We start from the raw sequence: 20,154 nt of genomic DNA on the forward strand, positions 1-20,154 counted from the left end.
GAAAGTTTTTATTTCTCCTTCATTTCTGAAGCATAACTTTTCTGGATAGAGTATTCTTGTTTGGCAGGGTTTTTTTCTCATATCATTTTTAGTATGTCCATGGATGGAAGCCAAATTGTTTGTGGTGGGGGAACTGATGAGGTACTGGTCTTTCATCCATAATGCTGAAATCACCCCATCATGTGGGTGGTTTAAAAGTAAACTGCTTCACTGTCCGCCCCGTCCCCACCACCAAATATTTCCTTGATTTTTTATTTCATGGTATATGTGCCACATGTCATTTAAAAAGTCACCCAAATTAAGCGTTCCTTTTTTTTTGAGTTTTTTTTTTTCCCCCTTTTTGGCTGTGCTGGTTTTTGCAGCTGCAGTGCTTGGGCTTCTCACTGTGGTGGCTTTCCTTGATGCCGAGCATGGGCTCCAGGGTGCTGGCTTCTGACCCTGGGGCATGTGGGGTCTTCCTGGACCAGGGATCGAACCACTGCCCCCTCATTGGCAGGCAGACTCCTAAGTACTGGACCATCAGGGAAATCCCTAAATTAAGCATTATTGTATTTAAAAGTGAAACAGAAAGTATAGTGTAAATCTAATTATGACTCCCATGGGTAAGAGTCATTGTGTTTAGGCAGTGAACTCTAGGTTTCCAGTGTAGCCCTTGAGGTTCTTCCCAGTGTCCAAAGATGCACCTCTCTGCTTTCTTTCATGTGTTTCATACTGTTCCTTCCAGGTTCCTAGGAAACAGCCTAGATGCCACGTGCCTGATCTTTGTGCTCTGTATTCTAATCTCCAAGTAGAATGATTTTCTCCCTTTTTTTTTTTCTTTGTAACCTTCTCTCTTCACTTCTTCTGTAAAGCCTTCCTTATATCACTGATAACTTTCATATATCAACTCTTACATATCACATCATATCATAATTGTATATCTGTCTTTGAGGCAAGAATTTGTGTTTTCTTGCCTATGGTTGGTACTTAATAACTATTTTGTGAATTAATGATTTAAGATGGGTAAGAGTAGGAATTTTACAAGAATTGCTTTTTTATTCAGTTGAATTGGCTTTTTTCTGGATTTTTTTAAAGTAGCGATCCTGGCGTGCATAGAAAGGAGTAAAGAAAAAGGACAATAGCAAATGGACACCAGAAGAATGTGTGATTGCACCAATATTTGAAAAGACCGATTCACTGACTGGAGGTCTGCTGCATGTTAATGATGACAGCATTTTAGGTGAAGTGGATCAGGATGATGACAGGTAATATCTACAAATTTTTTATTTCTAGAAGAAGAAATAAGCACTGAATACTTCTGGAAATGGAGCAGCATAATATAGTGTACAGGCCAAGACAAGCGATTCCTCAACTATAGTGGAAAACACTGCTGAAAGACTAAAGTGAGGACCAGTGCCTTTGGCCAGAAATCGTTTCAGTAAATAGTCTTGAAAGCTGGACTGTAGTGAATACATGTAAACAGCCCTGGAGGGAATATTTGCTGGGACAGGCAATAGAGAACTAGATGGTAACTGAAGAGGAATGTGGAGTTCAAAGGAGTTTCTTGTTTTATGTTAAGATGGGAGCTTTTAGAGTATGTATGCTGTTAGAAATGAGCCAGAAGAGGATGTGTTTATTGAATTAATCTTGTTTGCATTTCCAGTATTAGAAAGCTTATTGATTGTATGACATTATCTTTAAACTATTACAGTAAACTAATTGTACATAATACTTCTGTTATATATAGTTTTATGGTAAGGGCTTGTTTGTTGGTTCTGAAGTGTAATATTCCTATGTAATTGTCTGTGTAGATGATTAGTTCAGTTAATTCTATCCTACATAGATTTAAAAAAATTATATAATCATGAACTTACAAACACTTAGGCTATGCTGAATAGGATTTGATCATTCCTTGATGATTCTAGTTGATAGTAACATCGTGAGTAGCTATGATTTTGTAAGGTACTCTGAAACATTACATCGTATCAACGTCATAGTTGTTTATAGATTCTAAGGAAAAGGGAAAAATTTTGTTTACATTCAACAGAAAAAAAAACTACTAACAATCTTTCACAAATTATTAATTTTGGTTTATAAAGTTCTAAATTAGAAAAACTATGCTTCCCATAGTAAGAGTGTTATTAACACATATTGTGTATTCAATAAGTGTATATCAGATTCATGAATAAACAGCAGAATGGTTGAATGAATGCCTGCTGATAAATTTCTTTACAAAAGCAAGTGCTTAGTGAAAGTAGGTTTCCAATATTGCCTACCTCTAAAGTCTTTTTATTTTTTGATAAACGTGTTAAGATTCAGAAAGTATTATTTATAGTTATAACTGGACATGGAATAATAATATAGATTCATTTGCTATCATATTCCTTAAGAAGACTTATTTAAATATTACTTTCTCAGCATATTTTCGAACCGCAGTGTTGAAGCCAGATTCCCTGAGTTTGAACTCTGGATCTGTTGGTGACCTGCTGTGTGGGCTTGGGCAACTTACTCAGCCTTTCTGTGCTCCGTTTCTTCCTATGTAGAGGACCTAATGTATTACCTACCTCCCAGAATGTTTGTGAGGATTAAAATGCCGTTAAGACATATAAAGTGCTTATAATAATGCATAGCAGTTGCATAGGAAGTCCTCAGAAGGCTAATATCATGGTTATTAAAAATGGGTTTCTTTCTTATAAGGACTTAAGGAATACATCCCAGATAGGTTTTATTGCTGCAAAACATAGTTCTTATTGAAAATAACAACTGCAAGAAATCCTGGTATACTGGTTCCCTTCACATAATGCAAGTAATGTTGTGTTTTTCCTTTTCTTTGATCTAAATTAAATGTTTTATTAGTATTATAAATGTATTTTGTTTGTCCTTTAATGTTACTCTTCTTTATTGTTTTAATCCTTTTATAAAAAATTACTTACCAATGCAAATGCAAAGATTTTATATAAAAAACAAAGTTTAGGTATTTGTATTTTTAAGTATTTAATATTAGCCTGAAAAGAATCATTTGTTTTTTTCAGGCCTGCAAAGAAAACATCTAATGAAAATAACAAGGTATAGTCAAAAGTTAACTATAAAAAATATTTTCCTAGTAAAAAATACTTTGTAAAAGGAATAGTAGCAAAATATAAAATCTTCCTTTGTTGTAGAGACATATACTTTGACAACTTAATTTAGAAACACTATTGATAAAGTTATCCTTTTGATAAAAAAAAAATCTGTCCTTTTAAAAAATGTCTGTTTTTGCTTTAATGAAGATATGTTTATCATCTTTGTACAATTAGTATGTTCTATAAATATTTTAAGGACATTATGAAATAGTATTATTTATGTGTAGGTCAAAGAACAAATTAATTCTGTGGATGACCGTGATGACTTAACTCAGTCATCTGAAACAGCTTCCGAGGATGGCGAGTTGCTTTACTATAAGAATTCCATGTTGCTAATTGAACAACTTGACACAGGGTGTAAAGGTAGGACTGCAGTGTAAATATAAATACAAAGCCTGTTTGTGTATGGTGTAGTAGTAATATATGTCTAGTACTGCTCTAGAGCCAGGGATGTGTTACAGTGCTGGGCATCTCAGAAATAGGTTCTGTATTAAAAGAACATGAACGTGAGTGTATACTCTGCACCACAGGCCTGTGATCATTCTCACTCACTGTACCTTCTGTTGACTCTTCTTTCCTGTGCCTTCATCCAAGGTCAGGTTAGCATCACTTTCCTCCTGGAATAACTGAAATAATCTCAGAACTTCTTTCCCTGCCATTCTACCTCCCGGAACCTCAATCCACACAGCAACTATAATGATTATCTATTTTTAAAAATTCAGATCTCATCATGTTACCCTTTTGCTTAAAGCCCAACTGTTACTTCTCTTTGCTTCATGGTTAAAGGTCACAATTGTCTAGCTTCATCTTGTTTTATTTTTTACCCTTCTTTCTACATGAATTTTAGCATCAGGGTGTCAATTTCCTAAAATGTCTGCTGGTCTTACATTTTCATTTTCATTCAGTTCAAAATACTTTGTAATTCTTCTTTTTATTACCTCTTTTATCCAAGGGTTATTTAGATCTGTGTGATTTAGTTTCCAAATATTGAGAGTTTTCCAGAGATCCTTCTCTGCTCTTGCTTCTTGTGATTTAATAGGTGCATCCAGAGGGACCCTGGGGCTAGGGCTGATTATTTCCTGCCTTGGAGGCAAGACCTTACTGACTACCCTGTTCATTCTACTGTAAGGAGAAGTTTTTCCAGCCTGGCTCATGAGAATAGATAGAATTCCTGGGACTGAGTGAGCACCAGTCACAGGTTCCTATAGTCTTTTCAGATGGTTTCTCCCTGGTCTCAGGTGGTTTCTCCCAGATGGGTGCTGTTTGTTCCTCTGCTGAGTACCTGAGGGGCTCCTCCTCAGATCTCCAGGGTCCTTTTTCTCTCTGTTCCACTCTCTCCTCTCCGCAGTTCTGATGTGTGATCTCTGCCCACTTTGGTTTCACCAGACTGTCAGCTTCATCACCTCCTGTCAGGGAGTCTGGCTGACTCAGCTTCCATTCCTTCTCCTCATGTTGGGGCCTGGAAATTCTCTCAAAGCAGTGAGCTGGGGCGTTCCTTAAGCTAACCTCATGTGTTTCCAGGATCATTGTCTCTCATTCCCTGAAGTCCTTTGTCATGAAAATCATTGTTTAATGTCGGCGTCGTTTTTGCTCGCTCCACTCAGGAAGGTAAATCAGTAGCTCTTCACTCTGTCTTGGTTAAAAACATATGCAGCTGGAGACTGTCCACAGGGTTGTTCTTCCTACTGTACTTACTACTTCCTGCTCATCCTTCATTTCTCAGTGTGACATCTCTTCCCCAGGGAAATCTTTCCTGGACCCAATCTATATCAAGTTCTATTATGTGATCATAGAACTCTCTTTTCTTATAATATCCTTCTGAGTTCATAATTATTTTATTTATCTTTCTCTTCTACTAGACTCGAAGCTAAACAAGAGCCAGGGGAGTCTGTTTCATCTGCAGAGCTTAGAATAATGTCTTCCACATTATAGAGACTTAATATTTGTTCAATGTGTGGATGCGTGAACGTGAAAGGCACAGTCCTTTATACTCAAAACTTACTCACATAATTTTTGTTTGTTGTTGTTTTTATCTTTGTTTTCTTCATTATGCAGATTCTGTTAGCTTGTTGAAAATCCAGGATACGATTCTTTCATATGAAAGATTAGTGGAACTTAAAAAAAAGCCACTGTGAACTGCTTAGAGGAAAGATTAAAAAAATGGAAAGTAAGGTTTGTGGGCTACAGAAAGAGCTGTCAGAAACCAAAGAAGTGAAATCACAGTTAGAGCATCAGAAAGTGGAGTGGGAACGAGAGCTCAGCAGCTTGAAGTACTGTACATCTCGCTTTTAGAGAAATATTTGAACTATTGTTTCCTTTAATACTGCAGAGACATAGACATGTTATAAGGACTAGCTTATCCTCTAGGATTTTACAGAGGAGAAAGTGTTACTAGTATTGTGGAGTGTGAAATTCTTGGAAATAATATAGCAGGTTGTTAACGGTGAGTGCTTCTAATGACTTTAATGTAAGTTTTTCCAAATCATCATTTTCATGACCGTACAGAAGTCCACCATAATGGAAACCTTATTAATTATTTAGCAAATTGACTTTTGGTTGTTTTTCACTTTTCTGTATTATATTTAATATGACAAGAAATGTTTTTCTATAAATTCATTTCTACCATTCTAATTATTTTGAATACATTTTCTTTAATAATATCATATTATTTGGTCAAAGTATGAGAACTTAAAAAAGATCTTTGATCTATATTTGAAGTTTATATTACTTTACATTCCCATGCACAGATGTGTACAGTAGTCATTTTTCTCAAGACAGAAAAAAAAAAATGGATGCAGTTTTATTCTTAACCCTCTGCATGAAAACTGTGAAATTATTAAGTGTTTTTCATTATATTTTCCCCTATTTTACTATTTTAAACATTATGTAGAGGGGATGAAAGTTATTGTAGCAGTGGATAATCTCATGATTTTCTAAGAAGAGCTGTATAAGTTTTGCAGATTGACCTTAAAGCAAGAAGGAGAGCAGAGAAGAAATGCTGATATGTTGTATTAAAAACATTAGGGAGCAGTTAAGAAGAAAAGAAGACCAATATAGTAAAAAAGTTGAAATGAAACAGCAACTTGAACTCACTCTCAGAGCACTAGATATGGAACTGAAGACTGTGAGAAATGATCTGAATCAGGTAGAGCAATCTTTGGTGAAATTTTCAAATTTCTGACACTATTTCGTCAATATTATTTATAGTATCCCTTTAATTTAATATGTATTTTTAGGTTTAGAACAAAATTGTTATCTTAAGTATAAACGGTGACATTTAGAGCTTAAGTTATTAATTTCTTGCCATTCTTGGCTTCTCATAGATGCTCTGTGTATGTTTTCTGAGTGGAGGAATGGACATAAATCAAGCTGAATCATTAACATAATGGTTGGCATTTTTGATACATTAAACAAAGTAATATTCTTAATTCCAATCCATGTATTAATTTTGGCTTTCTTATGTTAAAATACAGGCTAACTTGCCTTGACACTGTGAAGAAACTAGTTAAGTGCTTTGTAAAGAAATTTTCCTTCACAATACTATGTCTGCCTATGTTTTTGCTCTGTGATAAATTTAGCAGGCATTTAAATTAAGATCTGAGTTATTCATGTGGGAATAAAGATCCTTGTGCTTAAAAAGGCTACTTCCTTTAAACAGTTTTTTTCATTTTAAATTCTTCTCCTAAGCTTTTAACTTTTTTTTTTTTAATGGCATAGGCCCCAAACTTCATATAATGTCTCTCCAGGTTATAGAAGCACGAAATGACACTCAGAAGCAGCTTTCTTGAGAACGGAATGGCAGAATGTTACGGGATGGAATTCTGGCCAATCACCTTGCCAAACAAAAGAAGATAGAAAGGGCTAATAAGGAAATGAACTCTGAGGTATTTTCTGTAGTCATTTTCAAATATGTGTATATGTCTCTGTGTATGTATATATTTTAAAAACCAACACTATACATCATAGAAAGCATAGAGGATTTTGAAAGCCTATATATCTATGTTTTGAGGAGGAAACATTTTCCATCTGTTGGATAAAGTAATATTTGTAATTTAAATCTGTTTGTCTGCTTCAGATAGGTAGCGACACATGATGGCCTCATCCAAGGAGAGGCCTTTAATATTTTCCATAGGAATTGATCTCAGGGTTTTTGCAACTGTCTTGGAAGAGCCGGCACCCTGACTGTGGTTCAGGCAAGGAAGACCGTGTGTGGTCCACCATCGACTGTGCTACCCGACCGAGTCCCTCTGCTTTGGAGTGAACGTGTCAGTCACTCCATGCACATCATCATCTTCAGTGTCTAAATCGGAGTCCGTTCTTGGCTCTGCTGCCATTTCTTTAACCAATACCCTATCAATGACCTTTTCACGTCATTTACAGGTTTTCAATTTGTAAACACTGTGCCATCAGTTGTTAAAACACTTTTGAACACCTTAAAAAGTTGTTTCTATAGAAAAAAACTTATAAAAGTCCCCCCTCCCCCTCTAAAGAAAACAATCTTTTGCTACTGACAGTAGATATTCTGGTTGTTGGTAGTGATGTTGTTTCCTCGAAAGATCACTAGGTTACTTTATCACTTCCCTGATGGTAAGGAGGAAACTATAGGCAGTTCAGAGACCACATTTTGGATGTCATTCTTCTACTTGTGAGAAAATTAGCACTCTGCTCTGTGAGTGCCCTGTTTCCGTACAGGGAATTTTGAAAACAGTGATAGATATGCCATAAAAAATATTAGTGATGATTATTGTGTTTTTCATTGTATTTCCCCCGTCTTACTATTTTAAACATTATAAAGAGAGGATGAAAGTTATTGCTGTAGCAAATAATCTCATGACTTTCTAAGAAGAGCTCTCTACATTTTACCTTATTTTCCATTAGTGTGTGTACCATGAGTGAAATAAGAGGCTTACTTTGTATGTTTGTACTAGAGAAGTAACTGTGGTTTGATGTAAGAGGCCTACTAGAGTCAGGAGACCTGGTGAAAAGCCTGCAGCTTATTTATACTTTTAACTTTTTCCTTTCCAGAATTATAGCTAATGAGTTAATTGATATTTGTAGAAGTGCTTAGTACAGTTATCAAGAGGGATAATTCTTCTAATTGACTGTTAAAATGTTAGAAAGATAGCATAGTCTCAAAAAAGCTTTTTTTATGAAATTTAGTCTGTTTAAATATATATAGGGCTAAGGCTCTTATTGTGAGGTAGCTGTATAGGTTAGGTATCAGATGCAGTGTTTTTAAAGCTAGTAAGTAGTGTTGTTTATTGAATTATAGTCGATTTACAGTATTGTGTTGTTTCAGGTATTCAGCACAGTGATTCAGTTATATACGTATATGTGTGTGTGTGTATATATATAGGGCTTCCCTGCTGGCTCATACTGTAGAGAATCCACCTGCAATACAGGAGACCTAGGTTTGATCCTTGGGTTGGGAAGGTCCCCTAGAGAAGGAAATGACTACTCACTCCAGTATTCTTGTCTGGAGAATTCAATGGGCAGAGGAGTCTGATTGGCTACAGTCCATGGGGGTTAAAAAGAGTCAGACATGGCTGAGTGACTAACACACATGCACACTGACACACACACACACACATATTCCTTTTCAGATTTTTCTTGTAGAATATTAAGTGTAGTTCCTTATGTTGATCCTTGTTGGTTATTTTATATATCAGTTCAGTTTCAGTTCAGTCGCGTCTGACTCTTTGCGACCCCATGGACTGCAGCACGCCAGACCTCCCTGTCCATCACCAACTCCCAGAGTTGACTCAAACTCATGTCCATTGAGTCTGTGAGGCCATCCAACCATCTCATCCTCTCTCATCCCCTTCTCCCGCCTTCAGTCTTTCCCAGCATCAGGGTCTTTTCAAATGAATCAGTTCTTCCCATCAGGTGGCCAAAGTATTGGAGTTTCAGCTTTACCATCAGTCCTTCCAATGAACACCCAGGACTGATTTCCTTTAAGATGGACTTGTTGGATCTCCTTGCAGTCCAAGGGACACTCAAGAGTCTTCTCCAACACTAGAGTTCAAAAGGATCAATTCATATATTTCATATATACTAGTGTGTATATGTTAGGAAAAGGCAATGGCAGCCCACTCCAGTACTCTTGCCTGGACAATCCATGGACGGAGGAGCCTGGTAGGCTGCAGTCCATGAGGTCGCACAGAGTCAGACACGACTGAAGCGACTTAGCAGCAGCAGCAGTGTGTATATATTAATCCCAACATCCTAATTTCTCCCTTCCCATACCTCCCTTTTGCCTATGGTGACCGTAAGTTTGTTTTCTATGTCTGTGAAGCTCTTTCTGTTTTGTAAATAAGTTCATTTTTAGATTCCACATGTAAGCAGTATAATACTTGTCTTTGACTTACTTTACTTAGTGTGATAATGTCTAGGTCCAACATCCCTGTTGCTACAAATAGCATTTCATTCTTTTTTATGGCGTAGTAGTATTCCATTGTACAAATATACCACATCAGACGCAATTTTTAAGTGTAGTCAGATCTATACATCTTTGGTTTAAGCCTTCCCAAGTTCGTTGTAATTCAAAGAAAAGCCATTCTGGTTCTGAGCTTCTTGAAAAGTCTCTTGGGGTTTCTTTTTTACTTTCATGGATTCGTTGTCTTCAATTAAATTTTTGAGCTTTTGGATATTTCTGCTTGTATAATGTCTGAGATTTGTATCGAACCTTATGTTTTGCATTTGGAGACACACTTGGTGCAGTCTTTTCATTGTATAAACATAGAGGTTAGTCTTTCATTTTAGAGGAAATCATGAAATGTCACTTTATTGAGTACTAGCTAAAAGTCTCCTTTGTTTCACTTAGGTTTCTGATAGTTGTGAAGAAGCAAAAGACCTGTTGCGCAAAAACCACATGCTGCAGGATGAAATTGCCATGCTAAGACTGGAGATAGATGCAGTGAAAAATCAGTACCGGGAAAAGGAAAAGAAATATTTTGAGGACATTGAAATTGTAAAAGGAAAGAATGATGATCTTCAAAAGGCAATAAAACAGAATGAGGAAACGTTAACAAAGACTGTATCCCAGTATATTAAGTATATTCAGCAAGCTAAGAATACAATGCTAAACTCTAAGCTGGAGAACGAAAAAGAAAGCAAATGCAGACTGGAAACTAGTCTACCGTTCTAGACTGGCTGCTGCCTCACACGATCATGATCAATGTCAGACATCAAAAAGAGACCTGGGACTTGCCTTCCAGAGAGCAAGAGACGAGCAGTTACACTTGCATGACAAAATGAAGTCCGATGTGGCTAACCTGAAAGAACAATGAGATGCTTTCCCAGCAACTTTCTAGAGCGGAAAGTAAGTTCAATAACCTAGAAATTAAGCTGCATCACATGAGAGATTCTCTCAGAGAAAAGATTTTGATGTTAGAACGTGTCCAGAGAGACCTAAGCCAAACAGAGTGTCAAAAGCAGGAAATTGAACACATGTATCAGAACGAACAAGGCAAAGTGAATAAATATATTGGAAAGCAGGAATCCTTAGAGGAGAGATTATCTCAACTCCAGAGTGAAAACATGTTGCTCCGACAGCAACTGGATGATACACAAAACAGAGCCGACAGTAAAGAGAAGACGGTCGTTAGCATCCAAGACCAGTTTCAGCAGATGGTGAGAAAACTTCAGGCCGAACGTGAGAAACAAGGTCTGGTGCTGGAGGAAAGAAACAAGGAGTTAATCAAGGAGTGTAATCATTTAAAAGAGAGAATGTGTCAGTACGAAAATGAGAAAGCAGAAAGAGAAGTGAATATCCAGAAGAAGAAATTCTCAGACTTCCTGAAAGAAAGTTTAAAGCGATTCTTGATTCTGGCTAAATGTTGAATCTAGTTGAACATAAAAAATACATAGGCTGTGAATCTATGGTCTCTAAACCAGCCTAAAAGCACACCTTGTATCCAGCAAATAAAAATTAGACCCAAGAGATGCTTTACTTTGAGTAGAGACATTGTACTGCTTATGAAATGTTAAGAGATTCAGTTCTAAATTATTAATATAGATAGTGTTAGTAATCTACTCTTTCACTCTTAGGATAAGGATTTTAATCTTTGTGTTACCACATTTCAGTATCATGATGAAGTGGATAAATGAAATGCTCAAACCTAAAATGAATATTTCAAAAATAAGTTTCAGTTACATGGATTACCTTGACAGTCAATTCCAGGTTTCCCAGATGCTATATTTTATATATTGTACTTTGGTTTCAGTAACTTGTCATACCTTTTGGTCATATTTGTTTTGGTCAAATTTGGGAAAATTTCAGCCTTGAATCATTTTTTCTTATGGTGTCTCAACTCTTTAAAGGCATCTATTTGTTATTGAGTCATAATTTGGGACTCGAGTGGTGAGCTTTAGCCAAACTATTCCTGATTTAATCTTCCCATTGCTATTTATGTTATTTACTTAGAGCATTTTTACAAACAATTTGCACATAATTCTCGTTTTAAGGATCAATTAGTATCGTTTGAATACAAGTTTGTCCACTGAAAATAAAGGATGGCAGGATTCGTGAGCAGCAGGAATAGAGTGAGTCAGGGAGAGGGTCGTAGGGGCTGCGGTCTGGAGGCAGGTGGAGGTTAAGATATCAAGGCTCCTTGAAGCCTATGCGGTTTAAAAAACCTCATTTTTTAAATTTCATTTTTCTTTTATATTGGAATATGGTTGATTTACAATTTTGTGTTAGTTTCAGATGTATAGGGAATTGATTCAGTTATTCGTACACATATATCCATTCTTTTTCAGTTCCTTTTCCCAGGTAGGTGACTACAGAATATTGAGTAGAGTTCCCTGTGCTCTCCAGTATGTCCTTACGGTTAGCCAAGGGCAAAGGTGGGGAGGAGGGATAAATTAAGTTTGGGATTAATATAGACATACTACTAGATATAAAATAGATAAGCAACAAGGGAATGGCCTCCTTTTTCTGCTGAGGTAGGAATCTATTGGAAAGATCTGAGCACTGGTTGGAATATGTGAAGATCTCTGAGTTAATCAAAGCTTCTAATAAAAAAGGAAGGGAAAATGTTTCCATAGTGTGGGATTTTCCATCACTTTCCCCACCTACACACTCATTTCTTTCTGGACATGAAGTGGTGAAGCTCTGCAGATTTATTGGGAGGGGCAGGGCGTGGACAGTGGGGCCACATCTGTTGTCTGAGTAACTTAATATCAGGAAGGCTGGAGGGTAGCCTCTTCTGTGTCTGTAACCAAACTCAGTGAGGAGGAAAAAGAAGGTGAGTTGCTGTCTGTGGTGATAATTTTCAAAGTCCATATGTTGGAGTTATCTATTATTAGCATAATGTAATAGTAAAGTGATTTGATAAACTCAGTGACAGAGCATCTTATGAGTCAGTTGTGAGACAACTTCAACAAGAACTGGCTGATACCCTCAAAAAGCAGTCTATGGCAGAGGTGTCACTGGAGGTCTTGTCACGTTATCGTGCCAACTTAGAAGTTGAGGCACAGGATTTAAAGAAGTTATGTCAACTCACAAGTCAGGTATGTATGAAATTGAATGTGTTGACTGTTTATATGTAGGATAAAGTGTTTTAGGACAGTCGTTTTCATGGACAGCTTTCTTTTGTATTTTCATTGCAAGTAATTTACTACAAATTTATTATCTTTATAATGCACTCATTTCTAAAACTTGACTTTCATTCTGCCATTTGCATTATATATATATTTTTTCTTATATAATTTACCCTTAGGAAAGTTAAGAATTGTGCAGCATTCTTCACTGAAGTTGAGAGACTGTTTCTTTGAAACAATACTTTTTTTGTGTGATACCTGTATTGCCATGATAAGGCAAGCCAGATAAAATCAGAGGATGTTTAATGGAATGTTTCAGGAAAATATCATTTCTCATCTTTACTTATGTCAATGACTGTAGAGTTTTATATATATATATATATATTTCATGGATTTCAGAATAACTTGTGCGGAAAGGGTATTATACAAACTAGTTGAAGTTAGGCATTGCCTTCTTTTTATTTTAGATATATTATAAAAGCCTGGAGGTACTCAGATGATGTATAGTATGTACATCCAAAATAGAGAATTAAGATTATTTAGATCCTGCCATTGGATTTTTTTAAAAAGCTATTGAAATATAATTCACATATCATATAATTCACCCACTGAAAATGTGTAGTTCACTGTCTCTTAGTGTAGAAAGGTGTCACCTGTGACCAATTTTAGAGCTTTTCCATCACTCCGAAAAGGAAATCCTGCATCCCTTAGCCACCCTTCATGGCCCTCCCCCATCTCCCTCAGCCCCAGGCAAACACCAGTGTAGTATCTGTCTCGGTATTTCATATAAACAGAATCACACAGTGTGTGCTTCTTTGTGATTAGCTTTTTTCATTTGATGTCATGTTTTTGAGTTTCATCCATGTTATAGCATGTTATCAGTTCTTCTATTTCTCTTAATTGTCAAAAAATAAACAGTATGTGGCTAAGCCATTTATCCATTCGCCAGTTGATGAAGCTTTGGGTCATTTCCACTTTGAGGTGATTAAAAATGCTGCTGTGAACACTGATTTACAAGTTTCTGTGTCGACATGCTTTTGTTTTCCTGTGGTTGGATTTTATCCTCAGAGATAACTGGCTTTCACCTTTTCTTGGCCTTTGCTCAGACTGTCCTTTTGGTGTTCATAGTTTTGTTTTCTCTTAGGTAGTCCTCCATTTATTCGGACCTGGTGCCCAGTCTCTTCTCATCCATGGAGCTTTCCTGACTGTCCAGTTCTCACTGAGCCTTTTCTCTTCAGTCTTTCTCATCTAGTCTGTGAAGAATATTTTAGCCCTTAATTTTACATTGTTGTCCTTTTTTTCATGAGGGAGAATCTTGTCTAAGTATACATTGGTTTAACAGGGAATATTTACTGATATGCACAATACTTGTCTGCATAAATGGAAAATATTTTAGCTTAACAGTTGTTAGGACACAAGTAAGTACTTTTTACCATACCAATAATTTCTTCTTGGAGATACTGGTATAGTAAAACTTTTATTAAGAAACTAAATTCTATTAGTCTAATAGAATAGAATTGTTCAATTAAATGCTCATTTTTTCCCCTGACTCTGGAAGAAAAATGTAAAATTTCCTCCCTTCATTATGCAGCCAGAAGTGGGATTTACAGATTTCTAGCCTTTCACCACCTGTGAGGTTCTGGAGTTGGCTTCTCTGATATTCATAGCTTGTAACCTTAATTTTCTCATCTGAGTACTTGCTAGACATTAACAGTTGCTGGGAATGAATTGATTCAGAACTTTGATTTAGCAGTAGGGTAATATTTCCATTTCAGTGACTTTACCCTTCCTCTGATGGTCATGTAAGTTCTGTGCCACTCCATCCAGGAGGTGCTATTTGCGTATTAACCTGTGGTCATTGTCCACTGAGTAGTACAGAGAGGAAGTAAATTACAAATTATTATAGTGGAGAACACTGCTAGCTGGTTAGTGGACTCAGTGAACATTTTTGAAGTACTGGATGCATATGTTCTGGGCCTCATGCTCCTCCTTAATGCCACTTGCAATGGTATGGAGAGTGATTTCAGTGTGACTTGTGTTGAAGACGACTTCTGTTGGCATGACATCTGCCTGATATATCAAATTGTTTTGCAGATAAAATGCAATGACTGTAATAATGTCAATTACAAACAGTTCTTATTCTATGCCACTTCATCTTCTAAATAGTTTATGTATGTGGTTAGTCAGTCAGTCATGTCCAATTCTTTGTGACCTCATGAACAGTAGCACACCAGGCTCCTCTGTCCATGGGATTCTCCAGCCAAGAATGCTGGAGCAGGTTTCCTTCTGGCAATACTGGAGCCATTTCCTTCTCTAAAGTACAGTATGTAAACTCCGCAATATAATCTTCCAAACATCCCACTGAGGTTGAGGCTACCATTATCTCCATTTTATGGATGGAGAAACTGAGATACAGAAAGATTAAGTGATTTGCTCCAGGACACACAGCTCAGAACTGATGGAACTGTGACACAGGCCCACGCATTCTGGCTCCTGTGTAGCTGCTGCCTCTCACACTAGGTTGTCAGCAATAGCAGTGTTAGCTCTCGTAACTACTGGAAGATCTGTGGTCATTTACGTATGTGGATATTTAAAGTGATGGCCGATGTGGAGCCTGGATTAACAAAAAAAATTGTTTACCATAAGGTAGTTTTCTGTCTTTCCTCATTTGAGTAGTTTATAAATTTATATGTTTATTTGAGAAAATCTGATTTAAAGCATGGATGATGTTGTGTTTGAGTGCTGGAGGAGAGGTCAGTAACCTGCAGAGGGCAGACAGGAAATATTTTCACTTTGTGGACTGTAACGTGTCTGTTGCAACAACTCATCTCTGCTGTATGGCAGGAAAGCAGCTGTTAACAATATGCAGACAAAAGAGACAAAAACCAATGATGGCGGATTTACTAGGTTATTAGTAGTTAAAACAGTTGTTTTTTCTTTTTTTTTCTAGTTGCAAGAAGCACAGGATCAACTTACAGAGGCTGTGAGATGTGCTGAGAAAACACAGGATCACGTCCAAAAGTACGATTTAAAGCAGCATAGAAAATAAGTATAAAGCAGATAAACAGTATAATATGAGAATAGATCAATAGTGATAATAAGCACATGATCGTGAAGCTGTGTAACATTTCAGCTTTGAGCTGTTTTGAGATGCATAATTTTCCCCCATTATTTCCATATTTTGCACATTATCCACAAGTGAAAAATTAAAGTTTTAATTGCTCAGTCATGTCTAACTCTTCGCAACCCCATGGACTCTAGCCTTCCAGGCTCCTTTGTCCATTGAATTCTCCAGGCAAGAATCCTGGAGTGGGCTGCCATTCTCTTCTCCAGGGGATCTTCCTGACTCAGGGATTGAACTTGGGTCTCCTGCATTGCCAGCAGATTCTTTACCATCTGAGCCACCAGGGAAGGCAATTAGTCACAAATAGAAAAACAGTACAGTTGCCAAATCATCTACTTTTCAAAATTCTAAGAACCTATGTAATTGAACCTGAAGATGTTTATTCAAAAACAGTGTGATATTTTAAAAATCTATGTGAAGGAATGCCGTGACGGTCCAAGGGTTAAAACTATGCCTCCCAAGGCAGAGGGTGAGGGTTTGATCCCTGGTTGGGAAGCTAGGACCCCACATGCCTCACAGCCAAAAAACCAAAACATAAAACAGAAGCAATATTGCAGTCAATTCAATAAAGACTTCAAAAATGGTCCACGTCCAAAAAAAATCTTAAAAAAAACCTATGTGTGAGAATAATTATTTTAAAATCTGCATTTTAGGCTTGAAATTGAAAATGCTGAGTTACAAACTACAGTCCAAAAGCAAGCAGGCAAAATTGAACAGCTTCAGAAAAACCTGTTAAGGACAAAATTGGTAAGTCAACCTCTTAATTTCTGTCATACTGAGAAAGGATTTTAATTTTTTTACTAGTAATATATAAGAATATGTTGGACAATGTGAAAAGTCTCATTGATTAGCTTATTGTATTTTTATTGATACTGCTTGCTACTAGTACTGTGAATCCTCTATAGAAGAAATCAACTGAATTCATAAAATTAATGATTTTTATAGTAAGATTTTAATTTAAAAAATTGTGACAGTCCAAAAGCAATATTTTATACAGACCACATTTTGTTTGTTCATTCATCTGTCAATGAAATTCCACCGTCTGACTATTGTTACTAATGCTGCTTTGAACATTGGTACACAAACATCTATTTGAGTCCAGAAATTTGAGTAATGATTTGATTGAGAATTTTGAGTTTCTTTTGTAATCCAGATCTTTCTGTGATATTTTTGAGAATGAATCATTTCAAATATTGTAGTTTGTTCTCTTCGTTAAGAATGAATACTATATCTGTATAGAACCATTTTTCTGAACGACTGTATTTTTCATTTGTTGGTTTTTTTTTTTTTTAAGAGATGGGGGTTGCATGGGAATTTTTCAAAGATTATTTTAGTAAGGTGTGACTTAACAAAACCTGGAATATCTTGAACCATTGATGAAAATGATTTTTGAGCATCTCTAGAAAGTAAAATGTAAATATAGGCAGTCTTTAAAAATCTTTCATTAACATTTAGTATTTTATGTGTAAAAGTCTCTATTTTTAACAAATAAATGTTGGCAATTTAAATTCCAGAAAAATGATGAAATGGAAAATCATTTTAAGTTGTTTTAAGAAAAGTCATCAATTTTGAAATCTGTTATTGGCATCAATCTGGTTTAAAAACTGTGTTTACTATAAATTCATATTAACTTGTGAATTCATGAGAAATCATATTTTTAAGAAAGAATAAGTCTCTCTAGGTATTTAAAACTAATTTTCTTAAATTGTTTTTTTCTAAGTCTGAGGATGACAAGGAACAATTAAAGAAATACATTGAATTAAAACAATCTCTGGAAAATAGCTTGGACCAAGAAAAGAAGAAAAACAGTGAGTTAGAAAAAGAGATCACTCGGTAAGATTTTAATATTTCTGATAATCTCAACTATGAATAAAAGTATAATTTTACTTTATTTAAAACCTTAGACACAAATTCATTTTTTATGTGTCTTTTCATAGTTAAACACATTATCCTATTTCAAAGTTTACTGTGGAATATCAGCACAATCTGAAATGTTTTTGAGTGCAGCAGTGTTATACTTATCTGTAATGATTTCTAAAACAGTAACAACCGTGCCTCGGCATATAGTAATGTCACTCTCTTCCTCATCATCTATGCTGAATTTTTACTTCTGCAAAGTTTCTTTGTTCTTTTTGGTAATCTTGCCTTCTTTTAATTGTGTTCCTTCCCTTCATCATTTGAGTAATTTATTATCTAAAAACCTACCTGTGCTATTGTTGAACAACATTAAAAAGTATCTTGATTTGGCTTATATTTTCTTTTTGCCCCAACATTTTAGTTATAAAATGTACATACAAAAATCTTTGTGTAACTTAAAGAATAATAAAATTAGTGACCATGTTTTAATCAGTAAGATAAAAAACTGCTTCTGTTTTTTTGCTGAGTACAGTTAATCCTCATCATCTATAGATTCAGCCAACCCAAGATGACAAGTATTCAGGGAAAAAAATTTGAGAAAGTTCCAAAAAGCAAAACTTGGAGTGGTCTCAAGCTGGCAACTATGTCCATAATATTTATATTTATATTATGTATTTATAACTTAATATTTAATGTATAAATACATTAATTATGTATTTATAACTATTAGTATAAATTAGTATTTATATTATGTATTTATAACTATTTACAAAGCGTTTACATTATATTAGATAATGTAAGTGATCTAGGGATGACTGAAAGTATAGGGAAGATGTGCTTAGGGAGACTTGAGCATCTGTGGATTTTGTATCCATGGAGTGTTGGGGGATTTTTGAACCAGTCCTCTGTGGATGCCAAGGGATGATTATACAAAGGGTTCTTCTCTGATTCTCATTAATATTTTTCTCTTTTAATTTTCTCTACATTGCTTTGCATTTTGTTAACAATGTGCTGGACAAGATTTCTACATCTCTTAAAACAGTCTTGAAGGGACTGGTACACTCTATCTCTCTTCTGATTTCCTTTCTTCTAAAACTCTCAGCCTGGGTTATTTCCCACTTAAGTCAGGCTCCAAAGATTTTTCTTTCTTTCTTTCTTTTTTCAATTTTGAGTGAGAATCTTGTTGGTTTTTTTGTATCTACTTTCTTTTCTTTTTGTAGAGGCTGTGGTCAGTAGGAACAAACGTATCTTGTATCTTTTCAAAAAACATTCATATATCATATCTCTTCATCTTTAGCTTGAATACTGATCTCTGGTTTATAACTAATATTTAATAATAAATTAATATTTCACACTAGCATGCTAAATATTGACATTAACTTATTTATAAGAACTCATATATTACATACTGTATACAAATATACAGTATATTTAAATGTGATAAAGTTTTTCTTCATACTATTTATCTAAGATTAGAATTTAGTTATTATGCTTTCAAGGAATATTAAATTTGAACAATGAGAAAGGATTATAATTTATAGGTTTGTTTGTTTTATCTGAGAAAACATATATCTGTTTAATTATTAAATATCTGCTCTTAACTTACTTATTCTATACATTTCTACAGATTTAAGAAACCCTTAAAAATGACAAGAAGGAAGTTAAATGAATATAAAAATGGAGAGCTTAGTTTCCATGGAGATTTAAAAACCAATCAAACTGAAATGGATATTCAAATTAATATGCTAAAACATAAGGTAATTTTTAATCAGTTTTAGAACCCCCAAATCACTTAATTTGGGGAAATATAAATCATTCCATGCTTTGAACAGTGAAACACAGATTTGTCTATTAATTAGGTTGGACACCAGTAAAAAAGACAGCTTTTCCCTATGTCATTTTGAGATAAAAAGGGCACATTCTTGACTCTCTCTGTCTTGAACCCTGGCTGGTGATCTGGAGCTGAGCAGCACAGCATTAATGACCCCAAAGCATCCGTTGTTTTTGGTGACAGGTTTGTTGAAATCTAATGAACATACCATGCAGTTCATTCATTTAAACTGTACAGTTCAGTAACTTTATTGTGTTTAAAGAGTTACACAGGCATTACCACGTTAGAACATTTTCATCACCATCCAAAGAAATCACCCTGGGCCAGTTTCCCCTTCCTGATCTTCCCAGCCTGAGGGAACCATGACTCCACTCCCTGACTGTGTAGATGTCCCTTTTCTGGACATTTCGTGTCAGTGGAATCACACAATATGGGATCCTTTGTGACTGCCTTCTTTCATTTAGCATAGTATTTTCAAGGTACATCTAACATGCATCAGTATTTCCTTGCTTTTATTGCTCGATAGTATTCTCTTGTATGGGTGTACCACGTTTTACTTGTCCATTCATCATCTGATGGGCCTTTGGGGTCGCTTCTGCTTTTTGGCTAATGTCAGTAATGTTGCTGTGAACATTTATGTCTAAGTTTGGTGTGAACGTGTTTTGTCACTTCTTTTGGGAATATAGTTGGGAATAGAA

The 20,154-nt window shown here is 35.6% G+C and overlaps 1 protein-coding gene and 1 pseudogene across 2 annotated transcripts in view; both read left to right on the top strand.

Moving 5' to 3' along the window:
* The window catches only part of LOC147359890 (ankyrin repeat domain-containing protein 26-like), a 39,098-nt gene that overhangs the window by 8,673 nt on the left and 10,271 nt on the right, over positions 1-20,154 (top strand). Inside the window, exons 3-9 of the mRNA XM_086335671.1 lie at positions 999-1,002; positions 1,096-1,244; positions 3,012-3,045; positions 15,595-15,665; positions 16,422-16,515; positions 17,489-17,601; positions 19,253-19,382. Of these exons, the coding sequence (XP_086191797.1) occupies positions 999-1,002; positions 1,096-1,244; positions 3,012-3,045; positions 15,595-15,665; positions 16,422-16,515; positions 17,489-17,601; positions 19,253-19,382 (595 nt within the window). The remainder of the gene's footprint in view (positions 1-998; positions 1,003-1,095; positions 1,245-3,011; positions 3,046-15,594; positions 15,666-16,421; positions 16,516-17,488; positions 17,602-19,252; positions 19,383-20,154) is intronic.
* LOC147359891 (ankyrin repeat domain-containing protein 26-like) lies at positions 4,674-11,052 on the top strand (annotated as a pseudogene). The gene is made up of 4 exons (XR_015141354.1): positions 4,674-4,709; positions 6,075-6,246; positions 6,848-6,985; positions 9,925-11,052. The product of XR_015141354.1 is annotated as an ankyrin repeat domain-containing protein 26-like (transcript).

Source organism: Bos grunniens, chromosome 14, assembly GCF_055505025.1.
Source record: "Bos grunniens cultivar Pamir isolate PY7600 chromosome 14, Bosgru_T2T1.0, whole genome shotgun sequence".
Classification (NCBI taxonomy): Eukaryota; Metazoa; Chordata; class Mammalia; order Artiodactyla; family Bovidae; genus Bos; species Bos grunniens.